General features: G+C 39.1%; 2 protein-coding genes across 3 annotated transcripts in view; one reads left to right on the top strand and one right to left on the bottom strand.

The window, feature by feature from the left end:
* The window catches only part of LOC117323453 (exportin-5-like), a 45,470-nt gene extending 35,632 nt beyond the window's left edge, over window positions 1–9,838 (bottom strand). Inside the window, exons 1-4 of the mRNA XM_033878685.1 lie at window positions 9,642–9,838; window positions 9,149–9,270; window positions 7,352–7,424; window positions 6,242–6,379 (exon numbers count right to left, since the gene is read on the bottom strand). Coding sequence (XP_033734576.1) covers window positions 6,242–6,379; window positions 7,352–7,424; window positions 9,149–9,270; window positions 9,642–9,737 — 429 coding nt within the window. The 5' untranslated portion in view covers window positions 9,738–9,838. The remainder of the gene's footprint in view (window positions 1–6,241; window positions 6,380–7,351; window positions 7,425–9,148; window positions 9,271–9,641) is intronic.
* A 31-nt stretch (window positions 9,839–9,869) lies between these two features.
* LOC117323454 lies at window positions 9,870–13,894 on the top strand. 2 transcript variants are annotated; one of them, XM_033878686.1, is made up of 2 exons: window positions 9,870–9,943; window positions 10,559–13,894. In XM_033878686.1, exon 2 carries the CDS (start codon window positions 10,762–10,764, stop codon window positions 12,208–12,210), a length of 1,449 nt encoding a protein of 482 aa, XP_033734577.1. In that variant the 5' UTR covers window positions 9,870–9,943; window positions 10,559–10,761; the 3' UTR covers window positions 12,211–13,894. The 2 variants fall into 2 exon arrangements, with proteins under 2 accessions (XP_033734577.1, XP_033734578.1); XM_033878687.1 differs by lacking the exon at window positions 9,870–9,943 and adding an exon at window positions 9,952–10,071.
* Window positions 13,895–14,551: the final 657 nt, after the last annotated feature.

Below are 14,551 nucleotides of genomic sequence, written 5' to 3'. Positions count from 1 at the left end.
CGGACATGAGATGTCCTTTGATACAGTTTATTTAGCCTTGGCATGACCTGTACTGGTCAGCAAGGAGGAGCATAAATCTCCAAAAGCTTCAAGTGAAGCCATGCAGTATGTTAAATTGACTGTGTTTGGATGACAGGCAGGCCCCATATCTGCTGTGTAAACCTGCCTAATATTTAATATTAGACTTTAATTTACACAACAAAATAACAAACGATGTAAGATAAATTTACAGTATTTATTAAAAAGTTTGCAGATAAGGGGTGCATATCACCTTAGCAGTTACCTCCCTTGGACCGGGTGGGGTATAGCCGTGGGCTATTTGAACCCCGTAATGCTGAAGAGCATGGTGCTGAAAAGCTATGGCCAACAACCCGTTGAGAACATGACTTGGAGGTATGGCTGACCTGAAGCTCATGGGTACCATAGCCTGGTCGCTCAAATGTCCAGGAGTCGGCAAGAGTTGGGAGTTACATCACTTAGGCTTGGGGTTCGACTTGCTGTCTTACCCTGGGCCAGATAGAGTTGATGTATGCAGTCCAGCTAACCCTTGGTTCTGGGGTTGGATTGACCGATTTGTGGTGTATAGCAGTAGTCTGGCATCATTAATAGTCCATGTTATTATGTTATTACATGGTGTCAGTTTACTGCCATAGGCCCAAAGGAGTATGAGAGACATGGTTTATAAGCATGTGATGATACGAGGACCCCAAAGAGGGAATGTAGGGTATGAGACACCTTTATCCCCAGCGCCACCGGGAGAATATGACATAATTGAGAAGATATACAGCAAGTCATAGACAAATTCTGGCAGAATGCCTCAGTATCGAATACAGTTATTGTCCTCAGAGGTACATAGGTGTAAAAGAAAACAGGGTACTACTGTCAATGACTAGTAAACATTTAGTTCGGTTCTGTATCCCAATTCGGAATGTCCAGATGTAATCCTTACAAGAATGCTGGCCTGCATGGCTACAGAATGTGTTCTGTTACCTTCGTTTCTGTTAGTTGTTGAGTATGAGGGCCGTAATAGTACCGTTTAGATATACTCGCCCTAAACGAATACACACATATATCCCATCTGAATGGTGACAGATAAGCACATTTACACACATATAAATCCAATGGAATATGCACATAAATCCTGTGTGAATGATGACAGATTAGCACATCAATATACATGTTAATCCAGTGGAATAATTAGTACTCATTATAGATATACTCGCCCTATAAAGAGTACACACTTAGACTCCTATGAACACAGAAGGCAGCCACTAGGCTACTAAGTATCAGGTGAAATCTTGCACATTTCTGCTTGAGCTTTCCGGAGAATATGATGAGGGGTACGGATGTATCGACAGTAGCTATCCGATTGCCAACGTCCAAGCACTTTGATGAGGTGATTGGGGACATCTGAATGGGCGGCAGTAGTTGCGGCTCCTATTCTGAAGGAATGTCCTGTGTATAGTGAATGATTTAGACCTAGTCGGATCAAGGTCTGTCTTAGTTTGTCAATGAAAACATGTCGAGTCAAGGCAGCAGAATGAATGGAAAATAGGGGGTCCGAAGGACGACAACCATTCATGAATCTTTCTGTTAGCATTCTAATGACAGCGGCTACAGCACATACATGGTGATGGGTGCGGAACAGGTGAATGGTGACTCCTTGACGAAAGGGGTCGGTTTTGGACGCCTTGAGGCGCAATGTCATGCTGTTACTGTCCGGTGCTACTTGAATGTCGCTGATACACAAGTGAATTGAAGAATCAAATGTGTTAGTGGTGCATGTGAATTCTCCGCACCGTAAGAATGCGAAGAAGGCCACACAGCAGGCAGCCTCCATAGTAGTGTCTGTGGCAGGATCGAAAACACCCTGTCGAAATGCTGAGCATAACTTAGACAATATGTTGAAAGTTATGGGGAGTCTAGGTTTTACCGGAGTTCCCTGTAGCTTCTTTAATCCCCGTAATATGGTCTGGAGTCGGTAAAGTGGTAACCCATGAGTATTCACAAGCGGGTTGCTGAGCCCCTGCATAGTACAATGGAACTTAATTCCGTATAAATACAGCTTAATTGTAGAATATTTCAATCTGAGGTTATGATAACAATGAGTCACGAAGAGTATTAATAATTCTTCTGTAACGTTGGTAAACACACTTGCTTGGTCGTTTATACCATTCATGAGGATGAAGTTCTTGAAACAGGAAACACCTGATGTGTAGGTAGTTCTAGTCGAATGAGCCACTGCAGCGTTCCATAGGTCATGCACTGCTGGTTCTAGTATAGAGGCACATTGTCGTAATCCGGAATGGGATTTTGGCTCTTCTTTGCTGCTGGTGCCAAGTCGTGGAACCGGTCCATCTGGAAACGAGATAAGGCATCAGCAATATTATTCTGTTTTCCAGGAATATGCACGGCTGTGAGAACGAAGTTGTGGATAAAAGTACACCAAGTTAAACGTCGCATAAATGGCATGATATAAGCGCATTTAGAACGTCCTTTCCTGATGATATCAACAGTTGCTTGATTGTCACAGTGTAGTCTAATTCTGAGACCTGACCACTTGTGTCCCCATATCATACAGGCCAGTACGATAGGATATAATTCCATGAAAGCAATTGACATTTCAGAACTGTTCAAGGATATTTGATGTGGCCAGTGACCGTGGAACCACTGACCGTCATAAAAAGCACCAAATCCAATTCCTCCTGCTGCATCTGTGTAGAGATTTATATCGTGAGCTAATGTTGTCGTCTCCTGGAGGAAGACTGAATTTCCGTTCCATTGATCTGTGAAAGTATACCACATAAATAAGTCCTGCTGACAGGCCCCAGTAAGTTGTACATGATGATGCAACTGTTTGACTGAGGCGGCAAGATTTAAGAGATAAGATATAAACGAGCGTCCTTGAATGATCACCCGACTAGCAAAGTTCATATGTCCCAAAAGGCTTAATAGTTCGCGCTTTGTGACCTTTTTGCGTTTACAGAAAGATTTGATTGTTTGAGTTATTCTCTGCACTTTATTTGCCGGCAGGCGTGCTTCCATGTTACTAGTGTCCAGAGTGATTCCTAGAAACTCTAAACTCTCAGATGGACCCAATGTTTTGTGAGGAGACACTGGAATATTGAGTGCTGTAAAAACCTTGGACAAAATTGCCATTGTTCGTTCAGCTACCACATTTGGTCTGTCGATTGTAAGAAAGTCATCCAGGTAGTGAATTATGTATTCTATCTGATAGTTAGTTGATAAAATCCAACAGAGAGCGGTTGATAAAAGGTCAAAGATCTTAGGACTGGAACGACACCCAAAAGTGAGTTTGGTATAAAAATAGTACTGTTGTTTCCAGCATATACCGTAGAAAGGCCAGAGTTTTGGAGAAACAGGTATAAGTTTAAAGGCATCTGTTATGTCAAGTTTACACAGCTTGGAGTGTCTTCCTGTATGCTGGATTTGATTTATGGCGTCATCAACACTAATGTACGACAATGAGTATTCCTCTTTAGCAATTAATTCGTTGATGCTGTTACCTTCGGAGTCATGGGGGGCAGAAAGGTCCACGATTAGACGTTTCTTGTCAGAGTACTTCCCTGTCGCTATTCCAATTGGGTTAATCCTGTATATATCAAAAGGGGGTTCTGTATAAGGGCCAATTAAGAATTTCTTGTTAACTTCGCTAGTTATAAGTTCATCGACGATGTCTGGTTCAGAAGTGGCACTTTTTAAGTTCTTGCAGATTAGAGATGTCTCTGGTAATGCAGACATTCCAGTGTCAAAGCCGTCTGATAATCCAGAAATCAAAGACTGCACAAAGTTCTTATCAGGGTGGTTTTTTAGTTCTCTCTCCAGTGCTGCTATATTGATAGGAGTTGACGCCTTGAAATCCTGGAGGTTAGCCTTTTGTCATTGTTTAGCTGATTCGTTGGTTTTATGTGTTTTAGCAGATTTAATTGAAGATTTCTTAATGTGAAGATAGGGGCAATTGTCACGGTTACAGCCATCTTGGTCGTTGTAATTGTTGCAGACCTCTTTACCATGGTGAATGACCCTGGTCCTTCCTTTACTGTCCGTGTTGCTGTCCCCATTCCTATTGTTTCCTTTATGGTTTTTTGCTGATGATCCTAGTCCATTCAAAATGAGAGGACAGAAGTCTTCGGTATGATTCATGTTGTTGCACAGTTTGCAGCTGTTACTCCGAAATCCGGAACATATCGTGGTGTAAAGTTGATTGTCCCGAATCGCCCAGTTGACCTTAATGCCACGCTGGTGTAATAGTGCTGCGGCCCTAGTGGCGAAAGCTTTATGGTATTCATAGAATACAGAACCAGGGTATGTTGTGGCTAGTTCTACTATGTCTCGCTCGTAGATGTCTAGCTCCTGTCTGCGATTAGGGTAATATTCGCACATGATGCTCCTGTATATCGAGAAGGCCCTGACAAACTCTCCGAGGGTGAGAGATTTACATAGACGTGGGTCTGTTTGGAGCGGGACAGTACGCCCCCCAACTTCAGTGAATCGATTGTAGCGAGTGCAATCATAGTCATAAGATGGCAGTAATAGTAGAGCTAAGTTGACGTCCTTACCTTCTATTATCTGCTGGCGTATGGCTTGAGGTACGACTTCTATTGATGGCAGAGATTCTGATGAAATTCCTGTCTGTTGTAGAAGGATAGCAGGCTGAGGCACATACTTGTTTGGTATGCCTCCTGCTACAGCTGGGGGCTCTAAGGTCGGTGAGGTTGGTGAGGTTGGTGAGGTTGTTGAGGTCGCAGTCAGGACATGACCTGGTACAGCTGGGGCCTGTCCGACTGCTACTGTATTTTGGCACAGTATTAATTGCTCCAGCCTGGTAACATGTGCTTGTAGAGCCTTCATTGCCTCATTTGATGGGAGATTCCTGCTGTGGTAGCCAGGCTGTGTAAGGTCATTCTCAGTAGGTGGCGTAACATCACTGTTACCATCACTAACACTGGTATTATTTTCTTTGTACAGTTTGACCAGCATTGTTTTTGTAAAACCACATGGTGGTCTGATGTTCTGCTCCAGCAGTCGTGTCCTTAGTTCACCTATAGTCCAGTTTTCTGGCTTATTAGGGTCCCAGTTGCTGTCATTACCACCTGTCGTACTGACAGCAGAATTAAGAGTGTCATTAATGTCTTCAGGTGCCCTTCGTTTGCGCCCACGAGGTTGACCTTTTCCACGTCCTGACATATCTTTAACTGATGAGTGTTTTAGAAGAATGTCTTGCTGAGGATGTAACTGTTAAGTTGTGACAATTTCGGTGAATGGATGAAGTTGTAGTAGTCTCTGATGAGAGGCCAATAAAACACAGAGAGTTTTGGAATATGACTGTTTGTTCGAGCAGTTAGAACAACAATGGCAATTTGGATAGAATTTCTGAGGAGAAATTGACATTAGCCATGTGACCGAGCGTGGTCTTCTGATTGGATCTCTTGACATCCTTACCTTGTTAGTAAGGGGCTGTTTAATTAGAATATGTAAATTAGGTGCAGGAGTGAAACCTCCCTTCATAGATAACCGTAGGGTCAGGGAGGTCATAGATAGAGCCAGACTGGTCAAGACTGGGTGATAAGGGTAATTAGATTCCCCCAAGATGATATCTGCATGCAAGTCTTATCTGTGCCCATTACATTCAGACTGGGAAGTTGCTTTGATAAGGTTTGTTTATCTGAGAGACAGAGAACATAAAGACTAGCAGGTGCTTTGAGTATATATTTGAACATGTGTGCAGTTGACAAGCGGACATGAGATGTCCTTTGATACAGTTTATTTAGCCTTGGCATGACCTGTACTGGTCAGCAAGGAGGAGCATAAATCTCCAAAAGCTTCAAGTGAAGCCATGCAGTATGTTAAATTGACTGTGTTTGGATGACAGGCAGGCCCCATATCTGCTGTGTAAACCTGCCTAATATTTAATATTAGACTTTAATTGACATTGATGCAAGACGCTTACCCTTCCGGACCACCTGGTATTATTCTCCTTGTACTTTTCAGGAGTCTCCATGCAAATCTTTATTTTTGTTTATATTCAGCTCTCGTTAAATCAATTTTGAATGATAGTTTTGTTATTATGTTGGTACTCTTTGTTTTTCTGATTCACATAACTCAACTGCTAGAACTTATCTGGCATACTAAGGCAATTAGATACAAAATTAAATTAATGCATTGACAAATATTAACCTACACCAACACTATCCAACTCTGATTTCAAATCAAAACTTACTCCCATCAAACAAAGGTCATAGAGGTCTTTGAGGAGTAATGGCCAATTTTGCGGCCATTCTCGTTTGATGAGTTCCACTGTGATCCGAGATACTCCATCTTTGATGTGATATTCCTCCTCCAGAATATTGGCTGTCCCCTAAATACGAAAGTAAAAACTGCTTCTAGAATCTAGATAAGTGACCATATGACTGCCCCCTAAATATAAATGTATGCCCCACTGCTTCTAGAATCTAGTTAAGTGAACAATTATGACCACCCCATAATCCAGATAGTTGAAAAAATGGCTATCTCCTAAACTCAAAAGAATGACATTTGATTAAGTCTCACCTGCTTCTCTTTGTCTGCATGGAAGCTTTTAAGTAAATTTAAAATTCACTTTCTGTTATTCTCAAAAGATGACATTTTTACCCTCAAAAATCACACTTTCATTGAAGTGATAAGAGAACATATCTGATACATTACAGAACTAGTTTTCAATTTGACTATAAACTTTAGACAATTTGAAAGCAATTGAAGTTTTATAATAATTTCTCAAAATTTGAGGTTTTTAACTCCAAAATGTACACACAAAATCACATAATCTTTATGATGGATTAGCAGGTTTGGTTGGAATAACATCAATGTTACTTTTTTAGTAACTGAGCTTAATGAACTTTACAGTTATTATAAGTATCTCTTATTTCTAGATTGACAGGACTATCAAATCGGGACGATATTCAATAAATGATGTGCGTGCTAAGAATTTAGTCTAGGTCAGTGGAAACTTAATCTAGGTCAGTGGATACGTAGTCTTGGTAGGGACTTACTAGTCTTGGTTAGAGGGGAACTTACTGTAGTCTAGGTCAACTAAAACTTAGTCTCGGTAATTAGCGGGAAACTTAGTCTAGGTCAGTGGAAACTTAATATTGGTTAGTGGGAAACTTAGTATTGGTTAGTGGGAACTTAGTCTAGGTCAGCAGGAAACTTAGTCTAGGTCAGTGGATTCTTAGTCTTGGTTAGTGGGGAACCTAGTCTAGGTCACCGGGAAACTTAGTCTAGGTCACCAGAAAGCTTTGTCTATATATAAGTCAGCCTAAACTTAATATGTAGGAGATCTAGGATACATTACATGTGCAATGAATTCCAGTGCATTTCTCTTCAGGACTTCCTTCTCATCTGCTGATAATACTTGCCATCTAAATCTATAAACAAAGAAAAACGTATCAATGATATTCCACATTCATCTTTTATCATGGATACTTTTAAGTAAATCAAACACAAAAACCATATAATCATAATGATTAATAATTTTAATAATAATTGAGAGGTTTTTTTTATACTTCTAGCCTATATCACAGCAACACCGCCATCTCAAAGTGGTTCACAAATTATTTGTGTACATATATGTATGATACCATACTGTAGATGAACAAATCAGAACTAGCCTACAGGTAAAGATAGGCAGGTGATTTATATACAGATGCCTACACCTCACGCATACATGATGGTGGTCAGTATAGACAGGTGACTACACAATGATGGTTACATGATGGTGGTCATTATAGACAGGTGACTACACAATGATGGTTACATAATGATGGTCACTATAGACAGGTGACTACACAATGATGGTTACATGATGGTGGTCAAAATAGACAGGTGACTACAAAATGAGTGCTACAGGATGGTGGTGTCGGATACTCATGACAGATTACTACAAAATGAGTACAGTACTATATAATGGTGGTCACTATAAACAGGTAACTACACAATTACAAAATGAGGGATACATGATGGTGGTCACTTAGACAGGTGACTGCATTGATTGGTACCTGGTGGTGGTCACTATAGACAGGTGACAATACAAAGAATGCTACATGCTGGTGGTTGCTATAGACAGGTTACTACAAAATGAATGCTACAGGATGGTGGTTACTAAAGACAGGTTACTACACTATGAATGCTTCACAATGGTGATTACAATAGGCAGGTTAATATGTAATGAAAGCAACAGGATGGTGGTTACTATAGACAGTGACTACACAATGAATGCTACAGGAAGTTAGTTACTGTAGACAGGTTACTACACAATGAAAGCCACAGGATGGTGGTTACTATAGACAAGTTAATACACATTACATGTACAATGGTTGGTTTTTATTCAATAAATACAGGATGGTTGTCACGATAAACAGGCAACTGCTAAATGGTTGGTTTATGATTTAATATTGGTCACTAGACAGTTAATATTCAATAATGAATAAATGATTGTCTTCACTATAGACAGGTGACTTTTTATTTGTGATGAAATGATGGTCTTTATAAACAGGTGAATACACATTGATGGATTCATGATGAAGGTCACTGAAGACAGGAAACTCTTAATTGATGGATATTTGCATATTCCTTAATGAGGATATGCCTATCATTGTGATCCTTATAGACAGAAGATATACATAGAAAATACATAATTACCTGTTGTAATTGACACTAATTGAAATCAATGACAATTGATTATAATTGAATCGGTTTCACTAACTAATCCAGAAAATTCTCTAAGCAGTTCATCTGACAAACTATCTAATTAGCAGTTATAAATCTACTCCATAGCGTAGTCACAGCTTTGGAGTAGGTTTTGTATCCGGTAAATATAAAATTGCATACATTATTTTCAACAGATGAACTGCTTAGAGAATTTTCTGGAATGATTAAGTGGATAATGGACAGCATAGCCAGTTGATTTTTAATTATAACAATATATCAATTAGACACCATTAATTGCAATTTATAAGATTGCGCGTAGTTGATTTTTAATTATAACAATATATCAATTAGACACCACTAATTGCAATTTATAAGATTGCGCGTATACGTGAGAGATGTGAAATACACATTGTAAAATATTGTTACAGAAAGTAATTCTTACTTGATGGCATGTTCCAGCAGCTGAAGTCCAAAGTGTCTGACGATTGATGAGTTCTGTCTCTGCGACAGAGCTAGTCCACAGTTGATGCATAATGGAGATGTCTCTTTAAATTCTTCACATATCTGTGTACAATCAAATGCTTTGTACAGTTAAATGAATGTTCAGTTGAGAGGATTTTCATATATTGTTTGTATAATATCTAACAGTGAATTGACGTTTTGAGTTTGAGATTTCACAGCATCTTTTATGCCATTGTGTGTAATAATAAGTTATAGTGTATCACAATTTTGTCACGATGGTTTTTGGCAAAGAATAATTGGTAGGGCCCTATGATATTAGCAAAAACTTATAAAATACTTCCTATACACGATATATCCTTATCATCATAATCTGGTCGTGAGTTAAAGTGAGTATATAAATAAATATAAGTGCAGTCACATTTTATCCTTCATTTCTATTTTGTTGTTTGTTTTGTTTTAAATTTAATTATTACCTTGTGTGCCGACATTCTATCTGTAGCACTAGCGGTAGGATTCATAATTGTCTCCACTGCAGCAGTCAGCGTCGGAATTATTTGTGATAACTCCATTTTCACTTTCAATTATAATTGTCACCAGATTTTCTATCCAATTCAGCTACTGTCAAGTCGTTCATAACCACGCGTTCCCGGGAACAGGCTTTAACATAACGGAAGTTGTTTCAGAGTTACTGCCCTTTAAAACTTTAAAACCAGTTGCAACTTCCTTTTTCACAAGACAAGCACGATTTTTGTTTCTTCCACGAGACAGTGTTCAGGTATAAGTACTATTTTTTGTGCACAGTCAGACCAAATTGTTTTCCTACTATATATCACGGATACCTAATTCAAACTGGGATTGAATCACACCAGAATGATTAAGATAACAGTGTCTGTGAAAATGAAAGTAAGTTCGGTCTTTTGCCAAAAGTTTTGTGGGAACATGCATGGACAACTAAGAGAATCCTTCATATTTCGACGTAATCCCCCCTCCCCCTCCCCCGTCATTGCTTTATCAAATATCTTAGCATGGTGTAGGACCCTAGTCAATTTTAATACAAATATACATATGTGGCGGGTTTTAATTACAAATAGTGTACCGTCTGGTTTTATATTAATTATTTTGGTAAAAAAAAACAATGTGAAAAACTCAATTAAGACAGTTATATGGTTTTACATGAATACAAATAGCTGTCTTTTATCATGAAATTTATTAATACAACACTATTTTCACTAGCGGATCCAGGGGGTGGGGTCCTGGGGCGAAGATTTTTTTTTATAGCCTTAATAAAAAAACTCCTATGCCAACGTTAACCCTTTCGTGATTGTGAATTAGATATAGATTTGTATAAAGTGTTTAACTTTCTTAAATTTTTTTTTTTGTTATTTTACAGAAAAGGTCATTGAGGAGACCAGCTGCTCATCTGATGGTTATAATTCAAACCTGATGGTAGGATTGATTACAAGAAAATGTCATACCAAGGTTTTTATCCTCACCGAATGATACAGAAAGCACAGGACACCCTGTCACGCAGCATATGGAATTCAAATAATCGTTTCATTAAACAAGTCCTTTTCAAATGCGGAGCAAATTCATATGGAGACCCCCGATTCCATTCTAAATATACACCTGTTCCCTCACAACAACTTATGGCATGAGGATGCATTGAAGTATAAGTATACCTTTCCATGGTCTGAGGGGTATGATGAAGGTCATAATGGCTACAACTCAGACAGATCAAGCGATTCTGATGATCCTGCAATACCTGAAACCAGAGGAATCCCTCATAACAATTTATGGCAGGATGATACATTGGGAATGGGAATGACAGAATGTGGATATACAGATTTTACAGATTCGGCAGCATCAGGGAGCTCTGCATTAGGCAAAAATTGTCCAACATCAAGAGTATCCAAAAAAGACAAAAAGGATCAGAAAAATGAAGGTGAATCATCTAATGATGATACAATAGTTGTTTCTGATGCTGATCATGAGCAGCTGGTAGACCTAACAAATGACAGTGATGGTGAATCAAGAAATACAGTGATGGAGACACCAAATCAAAACAATGCAGAAAAAAGAAATCCTAAAAGGAAACGTCCCAGCAGCAATGAATCTCCTGAGAAGAATTGCATTGATACAGCAGGCATTCGACCACCTGTTTCTAAGAAACAACGTGTTAAGTGCAGTCAAGGCCTGGTGTGTGATTATTGTGGTCATGTGGTGATCTACAGGTCAAATCAACAGAATCACGAGGCTGCCGAAGTGATGAAATGTCATTTCACCGATAAAAAACATAACTCAGCAAGTTTAGCAAAAATTCTAATGTCAGGTAAACACACTGGTATAGCTGAAGCCATTCTCAGAGAGGGTATTCTAATGACTTGCAGAGACAAACATGTTGCGCTAGTCAACAAGGTAGTTCCAATGTGTCCGAAAAAGGGTTGTAACCAAGTACATGAGACCATATGGGCATGTGCAAAACACTATGAAATGTGTCATTTCCGTCAAAGCACTAACATATATGGCTTAGCAAAAGTTGTTTCTTATAGAACTATTATGTTCCCAACCACTGATGTTTGCAGGAAGTGTGCTTTATCTTTCCCTTCTGCATCAGCTGTACACAAACATTGGGAAAATACAGGATGTCTGAAAGGCAATACACCAAATAAGAAGGGTGAAGTGAAATTGTATTTCTGTCCATACTGTAGTCTACTTCATTTCAACTTCGGCGATTGCAGAATGCACATCAAGTACAAGCATATGATCAATGGGGATGCTTCCATGCATGTGATAGTTATCGAAGCTACAACTAATCAACTAGAGCTGTTGCCTGTAGAACCAAGGTCTGCTGAGGCTCAAGCATTTTTTGAAAGGACTGTCTTGAAAGCCATGAGAAAAAGTGCCAAAATGTATGGCTTCGGCAGTAAACCATCTAAAAGAAAACTGAAAGCAGAACAGGAAAGATATGAAGGAAAACCCTCAGAGATGAACGGAAATACAAAAGCAGACAAAGATTATGCAGCTTTTCAAAAACATTTGTAATTATATCTTGTGTAGATCATGTATAAGTTGACATAAAATACACATGTACACCCCACACACTTTTGGTAGTAATCAGCATGTGCTATTTGAACAGTCTTTGCTTTGGAAAACATAATTATGTAACCCAGTGTACATGTGCAGACTAATTTTTTAAAATAGCAAAATCGAAATACAAGGAAAAGGTTTTCTCACCTTTTAGTATACATATGTAAATTGATATCAGAAAATCTATTCTTCAGGGGAAATTCAATAAAAGCGCTTAAAACGAAATTGTAAGGTTTGATAACAGTGAATTCTGAGACATCTCCAGACATTTATTGATTCAGTAGCAGTGTAGACATGTCACACATTTCTTGGTTCAGTATAACGATGGCGACATGTACATCTCCCTGATATTTATTGGATCAGTAACTTAACAGTGGAGGCATGAACCTCCAGACACTTATTGGATCAGTAACAGTGGAGACTTATCGAACATTTATTGTGTCAGTAACAGTAGAGACACCTCCACACATTTTTATTGATTCAGTAACAGTGGAGACATATCACACATTTATTGGTTCAGTAACAGTAGAGACACCTCCACACATTTATTGATTCAGTAACAGTGGAGACATATCACACATTAACTGGTTCAGTAACAGTAGAGACACCTCCACACATTTATTGGTTCAGTAACTGGAGACATCTCCACACATTTATTGGTTCAGTAACAGTGGAGACACCTCCACACATTTATTGGTTCAGTAACTGGAGACATATCACACATTAACTGGTTCAGTGACAGTAGAGACATCTCCACACATTAAATGGTTCAGTAACAGTAATACATCTCCACACATTAACTAGTTCAGTAACAGTGGAGGAACATATCACACATTAACTGGTTCAGTAACAGTAATACATCTCCACACATTAACTGGTTCAGTGACAGTAGAGACATCTCCACACATTAACTGGTTCAGTAACTGGAGACACATCACACATTAACTGGTTCAGTAACAGTTGAGACACCTAACATATTTATTGGTTCAGTAACAGTGGAGACACCTCCGCACATTAACTGGTCCAGTAACAGTAATACATCGCCACACATTAACTGGTTCAGTAACAGTTGAGACATATCACACATTAACTGGTCCAGTAACAGTGGAGACTCCTGCACTCATTTATTGGTTCGATTCAGTAACAGTAATACATCTACACACATTAACTGGTTCAGTAACAGTGAGGATATATCACACATTAACTGGTTCAGTAACAGTGGAGACATCTCCACACATTAACTGGTTCAGTAACAGTAGAGACATCTCCACACATTAACTGGTTCAGTGACAGTAGAGACACCTCCACACATTAACATTTATTGGTTCAGTAACTGTGAGGATATATCAGACGTACATATTATTGAAGACATTTAATTTGTTGAGGCATCATGATGATCACAACAGTAACAATTTAACAATTCTATGAGAAATACTATTGTGTTGATATTTGTGTTTTGTCCTGTTCATGTTATGAACTTTGTTTCTGTTACCTTGCTGAAGGGAACATATTGTTGGTCCTGTTATAAGGACTTTTAATTGATGACTGTTGGAGGGAAACGCTAATTGGTCTTAATCTTATGAAGAAACACTTCTCCTGTTGATTGTATTTGTTAATGAACATTGAATGATTAGTTGTCCTTAAGCTTGTTGGCCTTGTTACATTTTTAGCTCACCTGCCCGAAGGGCAAGTGAGCTTATGCCATGGTGCGGCGTCCGTCGGCCGTCCGGCCGTCCGGCGTCAACTTTTTCATTTAAACAACTTCTTCTCAATAACCAAGAGGCCCAGGAACTTCATATTGGGCCTGTAGCATGCTGGGATGAAGGGCTACCAAGTTTGTTCAAATAAATGACCTTGACCTTCATTCAAGGTCACATTGGTCAAATAGGCTATAATCTTCAAACAACTTCTTCTCAATAACCAAGAGGCCCAGGGACTTGATATTGAACCTGTAGCATGCTGGGGTGAAGAGCTACTAAGTTTGTTCAAATAAATGACCTTGACCTTCATTCAAGGTCACATGGGTCAAATAGGCTATAATCTTCAAACAAATTCTTCTCAATAACCAAGAGGCCCAGCGACTTGATATTGGTGCTGTAGCATGCTGGGGTGAGGGGCTACAAAGTTTGTTCAAATAAATGACCTTGACCTTCATTCAAGGTCACATTGGTGAAATAGGCTATAATCTTCAAACAACTTCTTCTCAATAACCAAGAGGCCCAGGGACTTGATATTGGGCCTGTAGCATGCTGGGGTGAGGGGCTACAAAGCTTGTTCAAATAAATGACCTTGACCT

The sequence above is a fragment of the Pecten maximus genome, chromosome 3 (assembly GCF_902652985.1).
Source record: "Pecten maximus chromosome 3, xPecMax1.1, whole genome shotgun sequence".
Taxonomy (NCBI): Eukaryota; Metazoa; Mollusca; class Bivalvia; order Pectinida; family Pectinidae; genus Pecten; species Pecten maximus.
Note: the sequence above shows the minus strand (reverse complement) of the source record. Positions and strands in the feature narration are given on the sequence as shown.